Below are 15,000 nucleotides of genomic sequence, written 5' to 3'. Positions count from 1 at the left end.
TATATATGAGGTTGATTAAAAGTCAACTGATTGAAGGCTGATTGAAAGTGAATCTGAACGTGAATTTTGGGTAATGAAAACTCATAGCCTTTTTGGTGCGTATGGGATTGCCAGTGATCTGACTATTTATGGAAAAACTACATCATGACAACATTGCTAGGATATTAGAGTCTTAAATGTTAGATTAAGATTGCTATTTTGAGCTTATATAATAGGCGAGCTTATATAATAGGCTTTCAATAGACATTGAAAGTTAACTACTATAGGACTACACAACTATGACAGTGCACGGGGCCTTTAGTAATACATTACGCCTTGATCATTACCATACTGGTAACAGGTAATTTATAATGCTTTGTCTTAAGGGGTTAATGCATACTGATTTGTTGTTGCTCCCCTGTCATCATTCCTTGTCAGTCCCAGACCAGTCCAACACCAAGGCCTGCTCCAACATGACCCAGGTGCTGGACAACTGGAAGTTTGCCATCATGACTCAGGTGAAAGACATGCTAGTCAACGACCACTCTGCAGTGTTGCCAGAATACGGCAGGTATGTTGGCCTCATTACACGTATTATAGACACATTTGTTCATGCATACTTTTAATGCATACTTTTAAAACCTTTAAGACCCCTGTTGTAAAGTTACTGGTACAAGAATGGCAATGACCAACAAGTGTATTGCATTACTATATGTAATGTATTACTAAGGCCCTGTGTTAGGTAAGACTTTTCAAGAGCTATTGCAGCGTTCCACTGGTGGAACCAGCCTGATCTCCAAAATTCCGTGCTCCTGGACACGGATGTTAAGGACACGAAATCCGTGTCCAGGAGCACGGATTTTGCCAAAATTCCGTGCTCCTGGACACGGAATTGTTTTCCGTGATGGGCACACGGAAGTGCTTTCTATATTCCCACAGCACTGTGTAACTCTATCATTAGAAGCTAGACTGCCTGTGCAGTCGCCTTCGACTGCTTAAGGTATATCCCCGAAACGCAACGCTTCCAGTCCCCCATCATTCCTACCACTCCCGTCCACCTTTTCATAAACGTATATGATAAATACAAAATATTAAAGAAATATATTTAATATCTATACATAGACCAATGACGTGCATAGGCTTAAAACCAAATGACTATTGTGAAAATGAAGCAAAAAATGGGGCAAATGGTAACACTGTTTTAATGGTTTACTATTACAGTGAATATACCACATTAGGTACAGTGTAATAAACATTGTAACAATATCTAATACCATGTAATACCAGTGTAACACCATGTACCAATTTTGTACTACATAATGTATTTTTGTGTAAGTGGTATTACATGGTATTGCATATTGTTACACTGGTATTACACTAGTATTACATGGTATTAAATATTGTACACTGGTTATTACACTGTACCTGGTATTGCATATTGTTACACTGGTATTACACTAGTATTACATGGTATTAAATATTGTTACACTGTACCTAATATGGTAGATTCACTGAAATGGTGAACTGTTAAAATAAGGTAGTATCGGGCAAATCAATCCACCCAGTCAGAAGTTATGGGCCAAATAAAAATTCCGCCATTTTGAAACTGTTGACCTCCAAACTCAAATCAGTTCATGAACCTACCCTAGAGCATTAACACACCAAATCTGGGACAAATCCATCCGACTGGTCAGAAGTTATGAGCCAAACAAAAATTCGGCCATCTTGAATTCAGCCATCTTGAAAGTGTTAGCCTCCAAACTCGAATAAGTTCATGAACCTACCCTAGAGCATTAACACACCAAATCTGGGAGAAATCCATCCACCCAGTCAGAAGTTATGGGCCAAACAAAAATTCGGCCATCTTGAATTCAGCCATCTTGAAAGTGTTGACTTCCAAACTCGAATCAGTTCATGAACCTGCCCTAGAGCATTCACCCAAAAAATCTGGGACAAATCCAAACATCCGTTCAAAAGTTATCGCGTTAACACGAAAGACCTTACGCGGCAGCGGCGGCCGAGGCGGCGCCAGCGGCGCACGCAAAACCATTACATCCCCGACGCTCCGCGCTTCGGGGATATTAATACATACCAAATGCTAAACAAAATAATGCTGTAGCAATTTAAGTTGTGCCCTGACCAAAACATTCCCTAACCTTAACCTGTCATTAAAGACATATTTTTGAGAAATACCTTTTCCAGTTGGTTGATAGGCTATCAAATTCATACAATACATGAAAGAATTCTAGCTGTGCCCAAACCAAAACAATCCCTAACCCTAACCTGTCAGTGAGACATGTTTTTTTTTAGAAAAAAATGTTTGAAATTAGAAAAATCCTGAGAAAACATAAGACTGTGGAAACATAGAGCTGTGGGAGTATAGAGAGAGCACTTCTGTGTGTCCATCACGGAAAACAATTCTGTGTCCAGGAGCACGGAATTTTGGCAAAATCCGTGCTCCTGGACACGGATTCCGTGTCCTTAACATCCGTGTCCAGGAGCATGGAATTCTGGAGATCATGGTGGAACAGCGTGCAATAGTGGGCTACGAAAAGCATTTGGGCCTTTTGTTTACAAGTAAGCAGGGGTTAACGCCCTAAAATGGATATTTGTTTAAACCATTTTGTGGAGACATCTGTAACACACCTATGACAATGGTGATTTTTAAAAAAATAAACATGCCGTGTAAATGGGATCAAAATATGTAAATGGAGAAAAGTTAAGTGTAAGTCTGCAGAAGTGTATCCAAGACCTTTGCAATCCGACATCAGATTAAAAATATATCCACCAGGCCCTCATATTAACATTTATTTGACAGTGGCACAGTGGTCGTTGAAAAGACTTCCCAGGTGCCCCACTACAACAACATTGCACAGCATATTTAGTAATACATTACTACGTACTTGGTCATTGCCATTCTGGTAACAGCAGATTTATAACATACGAAGGGGAAGCATTTTAACATGATTGTCTGCCTGTCCTTGTTAGCAATTTCATGGAAAAACTGTTGCACAAAGGAAAGTTTGGAATTTTGAAGAAAGATGGTCCATGACTCCTAAATGACCTTCTTACATTTGGGCAAAATATGTTATATAGCTTATTGTGCCCATCAACACTTGTGCATCATGCATAGGCCTACAGAAAAATGTGTTTTCCCAAAATGCTTTTTTTGTGCTTGGCTTGGGATAAGCGTCTGGTAAATATAAGCTTGATCCTGATATAATTATTTGGTTCACAAAGAGATTGTTTTGTTCTCGAAAAACAAATGTGCACCCTGAATCAATTTAATGCATGACACGACTCAACTGTTTTATTGTCTGTGCACAAAAAAGAGAGACGTTCTCTTCACTGACATGTGGTTACAGTGTTTGTGTGATGGCATTGCATTCCTTCAGGATGAATGCGTTTTGTAGAATTCATTCCATCTTCTGGTGGAAACAGATTAGTGTGTGCGTTTTTCAGTTGAGATGTGCCATAGTGTGCCAGTAAGCAGTGTAGTTTTGTATTTAGTTTTTATTTTCCATGAGGAAAATATCAATATCAATGACTACCAATAGACTTGACCACAGCCACATGGCATTTATAGTCTCTACTTTCAAGGGACACTTCTAAAGAAATAGGATAAGTGAGTATGTAGGTTTGTGGCCAGAGTAAGCATGGCAACAATTTGATATTTTCATATGTTTATTTAGTGCTTCGATCTTTTAATGTATATTTACTTAGTGCAAATATTTACTGGTCTGAGATGTATTGCTGTAAATTACAAATGGGCCAAGGAGAAGATCCACCGATTTTTATATGAAAGTGTCATTTTCTAAGTCATAGTTAATACTTCGAAATGAATGGTGGTGGAAAAGAAAAAGATGAAAACGATAATATTTGTGATTGTGAATGGGCAGCATACATTCTGTAAGTAAACTACTGAAAAAGTACACAAGGCTTACTCTACCTTAAAACATCCATGCTTCTGTAATAATCTAATGCAGTGATTCACAAACTGTGGGCTGGGGCCCACTAGTGGGCCCTGAAGGTATTCCAAGTGGGTCTTGAAATCATTTTTTGTAAAAATCAAATCACATTTCTGTATGTGTTGTTGTTAATTTGTTACAGTTTTATTGATTAATTTTGACTCTTTATGTAAGTTTTATTGTTCATTGGGTCATAATTGGGCCCCAGATATTTGTGAACATTTTAAGTGGGCCCCAAGTTGGAAAAGGTTGGGAACCCCTGATCTAATGCTATTACAATCTAATGACATAATTCATATGGGAGCGTCTGTATCTTTTTTGGTGATAATTTCAGACTGTGAAAGAGCAAACATACACACACGCTACTTTCACTTTCTGTGGAGTGTTTCAAAATGACTGCATGAGTAATTGACTGCAGCAAAGCATCTGAGAACATCTTACGCCGTATTTTTCTTCCTCGCTTCCTGGCATATGCGCGCTACACACATCTGGGTCTGCTATTCAGAGGTCATGGGTGATTGTGTAGCAATAGTTTTAACATGGGATAAGATGTGAGTGAAGCGTGTGTGAAATGGAATTCAAGAGTTGAGTGTGTGAAGCAGGCAGAGGAAAATGAGACCTTGACATGGGCTGGGCAGCTTTTCTGTTGTCTCTGGTCCCAGGCCACATGTGCAAATTATGTAACTCTCCTTATATTAACACGCAGAGAGAGACAGGCACAGAGAGAGAGAGAGAGAGAGAGAGAGAGAGAGAGAGAGAGAGAGAGAGAGAGAGAGAGAGAGAGAGAGAGAGAGAGAGAGAGAGAGAGAGAGAGAGATGTTGCATGTGTGTATGCTGGAGTGTGTGTAAAACATGAGTCCTCTCTCAGTGACGTTGATAGGGCTTTAGGGGGTGCTTGTAATGCTGGATGTCTAAAACAGTGTGCGGCTGTGTGTGTGTGTGTGTGTGTGTGTGTGTGTGTGTGTGTGTGTGTGTGTGTGTGTGTGTGTGTGTGTGTGTGTGTGTGTGTGTGTGTGTGTGTGTGTGTGTGTGTATCTTTATTTCTCTCTCTCTCACTCTTTCGCTTGCCCTCTTTCTCTCTCTCCCTGTCAGTCTCTCTTATTTTGAGTACTACTACACATTACACAATACTACTACAAAGCATTCACTGTATCTGTGCCACTTGAACTTCTACAGAGCATATTGACTGATCATTTACGGATAAGTATGAGCTAACTGAACGGAATGTGAGCCAACATTCAAATATTCTACATTTAATAGGTAACAGAAACATGCTCTCTCTCTCTCTCTCTTCCTCTCTCTCTCCCTGTCTCTCTCTCATCTCTCTCTCTCCTCCAGAATCAAGCCTCTGTCGGACGCCCTTGGTGACCTCTATCAGCAGTTCAACACCCTGAAGGAGAACCTGGGGGCCTTGGGGGCCAAGTTTGACCGGGTGGAGGCCTTCGTGGACGACCTGCAGGCAGGGAAGTTCCCCAAGCTCAAGCCCAGGCCCAGGCTGCCGGCCCAGTCGTGGGCTGACCCCAAATGGCCCCTCAGGAGGCCCCCGGGGGCCCGCATCCCCCTGAGGGACGCCCCGGCCAGGGCCCAAGTCTCCGCACCCAAGGCCCAAGTCTCCGCACCCAGGGCCCAAGTCTCCGCACCCAGGGCCCAAGTCTCCGCACCCAGGCCTCTGAGGATGAGGAACCCACAGAGGCGGCCTCAGCCGTAGGGAGGAGGGGAGACATGGCTGGTACACCACAGTAAAGCTTACCGTTTTAATTCAACACTTAGAAAGTGGATTTGACATCTTCTATTTGGTCCTAGAGTATTGTCTAAGTGTTGAATTAACACTGCTGAATGCACTGTATAGTAAGTGGTGAGGAGACTATGGGCTGTGGGGGTGTCTTTTATTGAGTGGAGGTGCAAAACGCACACCAGAAACAGAGGTGCTGGCAACCAGTAAAACACTTGCAGGAGGAGAGAAGTGTCGCACACTCTCGACTTAAATAAACAAGTTTTTAATGTCACAACATTTCGGCCTGTTGACCTGAGGATATCACATGACCTGAGGAAGGCCGACAGGCCGAAACGTTGTCACATTAAAAAAGTTGTTTATTTAACTCGAGAGTGTGCAGCACTTCTCTCCTCCTGCAGGTGTTTTTTATTGTCATGCTATTGTCACCACACACAGTATAGTGCAATAGCAAATGGAAAAGTAAAAGAAATGGAGAAAAGATGGTGAATACGGATTTAGAGTGAAAGAGGGACATGGTACTGCATGCTACTCTGAAAATGGCGTGGGGTGGGAATAGCAGAGATGGGAAAGGGGTAACAGGCTGTACATAGTTGTTTTGTGTCTTTAATTACTGAGTTTAATGCCCATATCTGGAGTTAATTATATAATTTATAATCAATTCTGTTGCGGGTGGAATAATACATGTAAATGCTGTATATAAATACCCTACTGTAACAAGGAAAACATATTAGGAATATATATTCAATCTATCAATTCTGACATCTATTTACTGTCATGTGCAAAAGCTGCCACATGGTGGTGATATAGTCCACTGACTATCAGGGCACAGCTCTGTGTATGTACCTCTTTGCATAAAGTTGCAGTAAGCTTTTCAGCAGAAATGCTTTCAAATATATTAGGAAAAGTTCAAGAATAAACATTTAATGAAAAAGGTTAAACACTATAAATGCACAGATAAGTAATTTAATAGCATGTCAATAGCATGACCATCATAATGAACAGAGATATTTACAAAGTATTTGGGTCATATGAAAATATTCAGGACACTGTTTTAGTGGGAAATTTATATGGAAATGTGTCGACGTCAAAAAGATATATACAAGGCACAACAACTGTCTTAATTGTGTGTGTGTGTGTGTTTGTGTGTGTGTGTGTGTGTGTGTGTGTGTGTGTGTGTGTGTGTGTGTGTGTGTGTGTGTGTGTGTGTGTGTGTGTGTGTGTGTGTGTGTGTGTGTGTGTGTGTGTGTGTTTGTGTGTGTGTGTGCATGCGTGTGCGTGTGTTTTGATGATAAAAAGCCCAGTCAGTGTTCAAAATTAGTATACATAGTAGTGCAAACAGTCAGTATACAGTAAAATCAATTTACAGCTTATTCAGATCAGTTTCGCTCTTTAACCTTTGTCTCGTGTCTTATTTGGTCCATGGTTAAAATTACATCCATTCATTGATTGTGTTGGACAGTGGTATAGACAGGCTCAAAGTTAATTGTAGTGGTCCCCCACCCTTAATAAAATCCAGTTATTTATGTTTTGAACAGTGTTGATTTTGTTAACAGTGTGACGTATGAGTTTGACTTAAATCAGAGAGACATAGAGTTAGTATGGAATGCTACAGTGAGTCCTTGACTTGAAATCACGTGGTGGATGGGCCTATAATCATTTCAGATCAGGCCTGGACTGGTCATCTCAGATATTCTTTAAGTATAGAGATATGCCATTGTAATAGGTTGCTATGGGCACCTAATGTGACCAGGTTCCGGTCTGCCTAAAGGGATGTGTCATAATACTCCTAGCATTGAATAGAACAGTCCTTAGGTCTGCCTAGGTCTGCCTAAAGGGGGATTTCACCCCCCTCCCCCTTGCAATAATAGAACCCGGAAACAATGGGCCAATGGAACCTCTCTCTCTCTACTCTCTCTGGTTATCTGGAATTACCCAGTAGGCCAGCAGTGAGTGCTCAGGGGACCATGCTGTTGGGTTTGTTGTATTTTCTTAGAGACTGGTAGCCTAGTAAACTAGCCCCACCCGCCAGCGGCCAAAATTATTTGTGCCTGCGAGTGGGTCTAGCCTCGGACATTGTAATGCCCTGAATGTGGCAGACTAATCACAACGCAGGAGACTTGTTTTGATTTGTTTTGAATCTTTGGATGCAAAGCGGACAGGGTTTTGAGGGAGTGACGACAAAGCACTGGTCAATAGGCACAATTTGAAAAACAACGGGTTGTTTCCATCAACAATCTCTCGATGTGTCGTTCATCGGGGCCAGACTAAATTACACAATAGCCTTGGTCTCATTGCAGGGCCAGCCCCGGGCTGGCCCGGACAAAAGGGGGCTGACGGTGATCTCATCAAAAGGGGGCTAGGTGCTAAAGATGGCCGCCGGGCCAGGTTGTGGGGCTAAGGGCCGCTTTCCCTGGCCCGTCGAATTCGATGGGCCATCCGGGGCCATCAAGCACGCCGAGGCTCGGAGGCGGGGTCAACCTCTGTGTAATAATGTGGCTGCATGGGGGACTAATCGCTATTTAGTGTGGTTTATCAGGCTAAGAGACTGGCCCACAATTTCGAAGGGGCTGCAAAAATGCCCGCCCTGCTTCAGATGAACATCTAATACTTCATAGACGAACATATTGCATCATTTCAGGGTGGACTGACTCAATATTATTGTGGACTCAGTGCTAATGCAAATCAAATGCTAATACGAACCAAATACTGATGCTAATACTGACTCAGTGCCAATGTGGATTCAGTGCCTATGGGCTTGTAATGCTACAGTGTGTTTGCAAATGGGGCGCCACATTGTACAGTATTACACAGCACAGTGCTTCTTAACCTTTTTTTCTGAAAGCCCCCCCTTACCTGTGATCAAGACAAGCCGTGCACCGCCAAGCCCAAACTGCTACACGTATACGCTCTATAAATGATTTGAGAGATTAGTTACAACGATTCTTCCTCGGGATATTACATGTAATCAATATCGTAATGTCTTTCCATGAGGACCAAATCCAAATCATGTTTTAATTTGTCGGCCTAATTAAAATGTTGGCAAGCAGAATTGTGGTCACAACCTTTGCGCAAAATTCCATGGACCCGCTGCAATCTCTGGGGTACCCTGAGGGCTGCCCACACCCCAGGTTAAGAACCACTGACACAGACACTAGTCAGGTAGGCCTACCCTGCTCAGACGTACTGTACCCTGGTTAGATTCAGGTTAGTTTAAGCTGCTCTCACTCAGGTCCGGCCTGAATCCTCAAGATAATCATGTCCGTCATCAGAGGACGTGCCGTAAGTGCTGCACAGTATGTGAGGAAATGGTCAAGACTCTGGAAATTTCTTGTAGATAAGAAGAAGACAAAGGCACTCTCAGAGCATAAGCCTGAGCACAGTATCAGCTATGTGTTCACAGTGGTTATTAAGCCTGCCTTAGATGAAGCAACTGGCTGTTAGCCAAATACTGGAACCAGCCTGCTGGATCACTCCTCTGGATGGGTCACGAACCTTTCTTTCATACCTTCATTCCTTTCCGTCACTCCTTCATTCTTTTCATTCTGCTCTTCCTCTAGCTCTAGCTCTTTCTTTTCGCTCACGTTTTGCTGTCTGCACTCTTTCTGTCCCTTTCTGCCTTCCTCACCCGCCCCTGCACAGTATGGCCCGTACTGGACGTCGATGTCTGTTTTGGGGGGCAGAATGCCCAGGCCTGCGCGGCCAGTGTCCAGCTTGGGTGGAGTGTGTGTGTGTAAGTGTGTGAGCTCCAGGCGACAGTAGAGCAGAAGCACACACACCAGCTGCTTGAGTTCTCTGATGGCGAAGAATCGTCCGGGGCACTTGCTCCCACCCGAGCCGAACGGCATGAGGAAGTAGTGTAACCTCTGACCCCTCTTGAAGAACTCTGTTCGCCGGCGCCACCTTGAAGAACCCTGTTCGCTCTCTGACACATCGGACACAAACCGGTCGAACTTGTAAACCTGATAAACACACACACACACACACAGGCAGACAGACAGACAGACAGACAGACAAATGCACGTGCACGTGCACGTGCACGCACACACACACACACACACACACACACACACACACACACACACACACACACACACACACACACACACACACACACACACACACACACACACACACACACACACACACACACTTTCAAGTTAGCAGAAATACCATGGATGGTGCCTGTAAATAAATACACTATGACTATCCTATACATTACAGCAGTGGTTCTTAACCTGGGATGATTTCAGGGGGTGCACAGAATTTTTTTTTGTTGAGGATGCGACCAAAATTCTGCCTGTGAACATTATAATTAGGCCAAATCAAAACCAAATTAAAACATGTTTTGGTCCCCATGTAAAGTGATTAAGGTATTGATTTAAGTCTCAAGCAATAGTCATTGTAATTAATCACTTAAATCAGTTTTTAGTGCATATACACGTGTAGACGTTTGGGATGGGGATGTGCGGCTTATTTTGGGCACAGGTAAGGGGGTGTGTTAAGAAAAAAAGGTACGCTTACACATACACTTACAAAGTGAATACCCAACCACATACATGCATGTGCACACACACACACACACACGCACCACACACACACACACACACACACACACAAACACACACACACACACCTCTGGTTGTGGATAGATGTCGGGGTCCATGTGCATACTCTGGGGGTACATGGCAATGATGTCATCTTTCCGTAAGCACACAGACCTCTGGGAATCCAGACGCATCTCAAAGTCCTCCTGAGACACACGCACATTCATGGAAGCCGACGAGAGACGCAGACTCTCATTCACTGCACTTTCTGAACACATGCATGCACGCACACACACACATATGGAGAGAGAGAGAGAGAGAGAGAGAGAGAGAGAGAGAGAGAGAGAGAGAGAGCAAGAGAGAGAGAGAGAGAATGATTTTATTTGTGTAGGTCTAGAGTGCACAATTGCATAAAGTGGTGGAAAGCAAAGGGAAGGAAAACAAAGAGAGAAACCTGCAAGTTTAGTGTGCACCAGTAAATCCTACATGTGCAAACCATCCTAATATAGAAAACACTTATAGTTCTTATTACAGACGACTGGTGTCATAGAGCATTTGTACCTAAAAATATCATGCGGTCCAGGTCTTCAGGACGCAGTGTGAGGTCATCATTAAGGGACAGCCCCTCCCCCTTGATGCCAAGGACTTCTTGGATCTCCGACTTCACTGCCGCAAAGGCCTCTGGGTGGGCCAGCAGGTGGTACATTACCCAGAATGCAGCTGGGACGGTGTTGCCAACCGAGGCCCAGAGGATAGCGAAGTGATGGGCTAAGGAGGGAGAGGAAGACAACAAGTGAATATGTACGATCGACATTCCACAACCTCTACAAAACAACATCAGCAATGCATTCTGGCCTGAAAATGTTGCATGATGGTTAGATATCGCCCGACTTGGCCAAATGTAGTGATGTGATGTTACAAAGACACAAACCGTGTCAGATGGTCCCAAACACTCGTGGGATCAAAGCGTTTACAGACAGACCCTGCAATTCCTGCAGCTGCTTTATTCCATTGATGCTTGTTGCAAGGGGCTTCATACCGCCTCCACACAACACCTTTGGAGTTGACTAAAAGTTCACTGGCGTCTGTTTAGATACATTGTCCCCCACAGCTCTAACAAAGTTTGCAATGCATCCCACTAGACCTCTCCATCCCCATCTGTCCCACTACACCTCACACAACGGCCATGTCATATGCTACGTTAGCCAGGCCGTGACCTCCTTGTGACTCAACTAGTGAAGCAAACAACCAAGCAAACTAAGGGAGGTGGGTCAAGCTGTTTGGGAAATGTTAATTGTTATGTTCTTGGCCAGGCGAAGTCTCAAAAAGATTTTTGAAAATCGATGATGATCATGCTAATGCTACGTAGATCAAACAGGTGCCTCCTCATCACCTTGCGAGGATTTGTGTTCAACTTGTGTGTTGCCGAAGAAACATGAAACGCAATGACAGTGAGATCTTGCTCACGTACCGTAGACATCAATCGATATCAACAGACGCAGTGAAACTCAATCGCATGCGCCTGTGTGTGTGTGTGTGTGTGTGTGTGTGTGTGTGTGTGTGTGTGTGTGTGTGTGTGTGTGTGTGTGTGTGTGTGTGTGTGTGTGTGTGTGTGCGTGCATGTACTTGTGCAGCGTGTGTGTGTGTGATTGTGTGCTTACTTGAGCTGGGTTCTCAGGTGTCTATGTGCGGGTGCTCATCAATATTCAGTGTATTCCTTTAAGTTTTTAAGGACAGTGGAACACATGTGATACAACAGGCTCAGGTCAAGGTCCTTTTTTTTCCTCTGTCACAGTCATTCTGTCTCCATTTCCATGTCCCTATTTCAGGCACATTTCATGATACTGTGTAACACATCTACGCAGTCACCCCATCCATGACCTTGGAAAAGCAACACTGTGTGTGTTCGTGTGTGTGTATGTGTGTGTGTGTGTGTGTGTGTGTGTGTGTGTGTGACATTTCAGCCGAAGCACACACCAGGGCGGCACAACGACATCCAGTGCCACTATTGTGTGGCTTTTTTAGAGGTTATGTTTTCGGTCGCGTTGGTTTGTCTGTCTGTTTGTTTGTCTGTCTGTCTATCTATCAGCAGGATAACTCAAAAACCTATCACCGGATTTGCATGAAACTTAATGGAGTTGTTTGAAATGACCCAAGGAACAAGTGATTAAATTCTGGTGGTGATCCGTATCACGAACCGAAATCAGGATTTTTAAAAAGATTCTTCACCATTGTTAGCCTAGAAATCTAGACGCCCCTAGTGACCGCAAATTCACAGGGTGAATTTTGACATTCCAGTTTCTAACTCAGCAAAAAGAAGCCAGAAAGACTTAAAGTAAAAACAGGGTGTAACAGTCAAATGTTCTATCAAACAGCTTCCTTGGTGGAGGTCTGCACTCTCTGAGTGCATTTCTAGTTTTAATTTGTTTTTAGCGGACTATCTAAGAAGCATATTCATTGCAGCATACAGTATCAACCACCAATTACGAATTAAGTTATGGCCATTAAATGGCATTTCTCCACCTGACATCTGAGCCAACAAAAAAAGTTTTTCACCCATGTGCGTGTGTATTCGCTAGGACCTTTATATTTGTGTGTGTGAAAGTGAAAGTGAAAGCCCATTGGGAAACTCCAACTCCCATTGTCATTGTGACACAGCACTCCACAGCACACAAGTGAACACTGCACACTGCACACAACGAAATTGCATTTATGCGTCACCCGTGCAAGGGGGCAGCCCTCAGTGGCGCCCCATGGGGAGCAGTGCGGTGGGACGGTACCATGCTCAGGGTACCTCAGTCATGGAGGAGGATGGGGGAGAGCACTGGTTGAGCACTGATTGTGTGCGCATCACGTGTGCACTGTACCTCCTTTCTCCATGTCCGTGAGCCGGTACTCGTCCAGCAGCTGTGCCCTGGTGGTGATGAACTCCGACGGGCTGCTCCACTGCTGCATGCTGCGGGGGTCGAAGTGCTTGATCAGCTCCCCCCGCAGTGCATTGGTCCGGACCAGCAGCCAGATGGGCACCCCGCCCACCAGCAGCGGGAAACTGGCGTCGAACTTGGAGAACTTCCCCCGTAGCTCCTCCAGCACGGCGGGCGAGTGCGTGCGATCGTGCTTGCCGTACAGTGTCAGGATGGAAGCGTGGAACATCAGGCTCTCGCAGAGTGCGTACAACCCCATCTCCCTCTGTTCAAACCCATACGAAAAAAAAATGGTTAAGAACTTATACAAATTATTTTTTATAAAATACATACGTATATTCCATGTATGAAAGTAGCCCCTTTTGGTGTTTTATCATACAGAATTATTGGTAACACTTTATTTTAGGGACACATCTATTAGCACTAATACATACAATACTAATACCTATGTAAGTAACTTGTAAGGCATGTACTAAGCAAAATCAGACAGTTGTTAGACATGTATTCACAAATGTCTTGTTCATGCACAATAAGGGATTTATTACCAATATTACCTTAGTAAGGCCCTAGTAGATCTAGATTTCTATTTATGAGTAAGCAGTAAGGGCCAGAACACAATGTGTATAAGCTCCTGGTACACTGTGTGAACAAACCCTGAACAGTGTGAAAACAGATGTGGAATAAGGGTCCCTATTCTAAAGTGAGGTATTGCTCAGCCCAGATGGCTTACGGCCCCCGCACTACCTGGGGCCCACACTACCTTGGGCCCCAACTCTACCCAGCAGCCCCCCCTTGGGAAGCAAAGTGTACAGCTTATATGATCCTGCATCAGTCTAAGGTATGTGGCAGCATATGAAAGGGTAACAGGAAGCACTATATAGCAAGGATTGGACGTAAACTTCTTAATGACGGTGGGGTGGTGAGATGTCATTTTTTTATACACCAATTGGTTTTAATAGTAAAAACCCTACAATAAGTGCAGAATATAAAGATGAGTAATGGTTTGGAAGCGAAACTAAGCTACTCCTTTGTGATAAGTTGATGTTTGAGAAATTTAGCTCCAAGAAGTGCAGTGCATGATGGGTCCTTGGAAATGCAGAATGGCCAATGCAGCAATGATAATATTTCTGTTATACGTACATGGCAAATTGTTTGGATAACAGCTAAATTGCACGAGTGAGGGGAGGGGCTAAGGACGTAGATAGGCTCAGAGCCGGGTAGGTTGCCTGTAGGCCTAGATTGCGTACCCATCATGCACTGCACTTCTTGAAGCTAATATTCTCAAACATTAACTTAATTATCACAAAAGAATAGTTTAGTTTCACTTCAAAACTATTACTCTCATGTTCTGTATTTATTTTGGGGTTTTTACAATTAAAACTCAGTGGTACATGAAAAAAATTACATATCACCAACCCACCGTTATTGACAAGTGTACGTTCAATCTTTGGTATATAATGGCTCCTTTCTTATGATCATGCATATAAAAGAAAATAGATGTCTTAGCTACATTAGATTGAATTATATAATATTATATATATATATTATATAATAGGAAATGACAGGGACTTTGGTAGTGAGGGGGCCTTAAGCCATCTGGGCTGAGCAATGCATCACATAGGGACCCTTATTCCACATCTATTTTCACACTGTCCAGAGTTTGTTCACACAGTGTGTCAGGAGCTTATACACATTATATTCTGCCACTTACTACTTACTAATAATAAATAGAAATATAGGCTTACTGGTCCTTACTAAGGTTATATTAGTAATACATCCCTAATTGGGCATGAACAAGACATTTGCGAATACATGCTTAACAACTGTCTGATATTGCTTAGTACATGCCT

At 43.3% G+C, this 15,000-nt stretch overlaps 2 protein-coding genes across 2 annotated transcripts in view; one reads left to right on the top strand and one right to left on the bottom strand.

Moving 5' to 3' along the window:
* LOC134435226 (uncharacterized) overlaps window positions 1-6,340 on the top strand; it is an 8,625-nt gene extending 2,285 nt beyond the window's left edge. Inside the window, exons 3-4 of the mRNA XM_063184102.1 lie at window positions 418-550; window positions 5,286-6,340. Of these exons, the coding sequence (XP_063040172.1) occupies window positions 418-550; window positions 5,286-5,655 (503 nt within the window). The 3' untranslated portion in view covers window positions 5,656-6,340. The remainder of the gene's footprint in view (window positions 1-417; window positions 551-5,285) is intronic.
* Window positions 6,341-6,629: 289 nt separating this feature from the next.
* The window catches only part of LOC134435219 (cytochrome P450 7B1), a 16,884-nt gene continuing 8,513 nt past the window's right edge, over window positions 6,630-15,000 (bottom strand). The window contains exons 4-7 of the mRNA XM_063184089.1: window positions 13,094-13,415; window positions 10,788-10,994; window positions 10,316-10,494; window positions 6,630-9,641 (exon numbers count right to left, since the gene is read on the bottom strand). Coding sequence (XP_063040159.1) covers window positions 9,150-9,641; window positions 10,316-10,494; window positions 10,788-10,994; window positions 13,094-13,415 — 1,200 coding nt within the window. The 3' untranslated portion in view covers window positions 6,630-9,149. The remainder of the gene's footprint in view (window positions 9,642-10,315; window positions 10,495-10,787; window positions 10,995-13,093; window positions 13,416-15,000) is intronic.

Source organism: Engraulis encrasicolus, chromosome 2 (genome assembly GCF_034702125.1).
Source record: "Engraulis encrasicolus isolate BLACKSEA-1 chromosome 2, IST_EnEncr_1.0, whole genome shotgun sequence".
Lineage (NCBI taxonomy): Eukaryota > Metazoa > Chordata > Actinopteri > Clupeiformes > Engraulidae > Engraulis > Engraulis encrasicolus.
The sequence above is the reverse complement of the archived record's forward strand: the minus strand, read 5'-3'. Positions and strand labels throughout refer to the sequence as shown.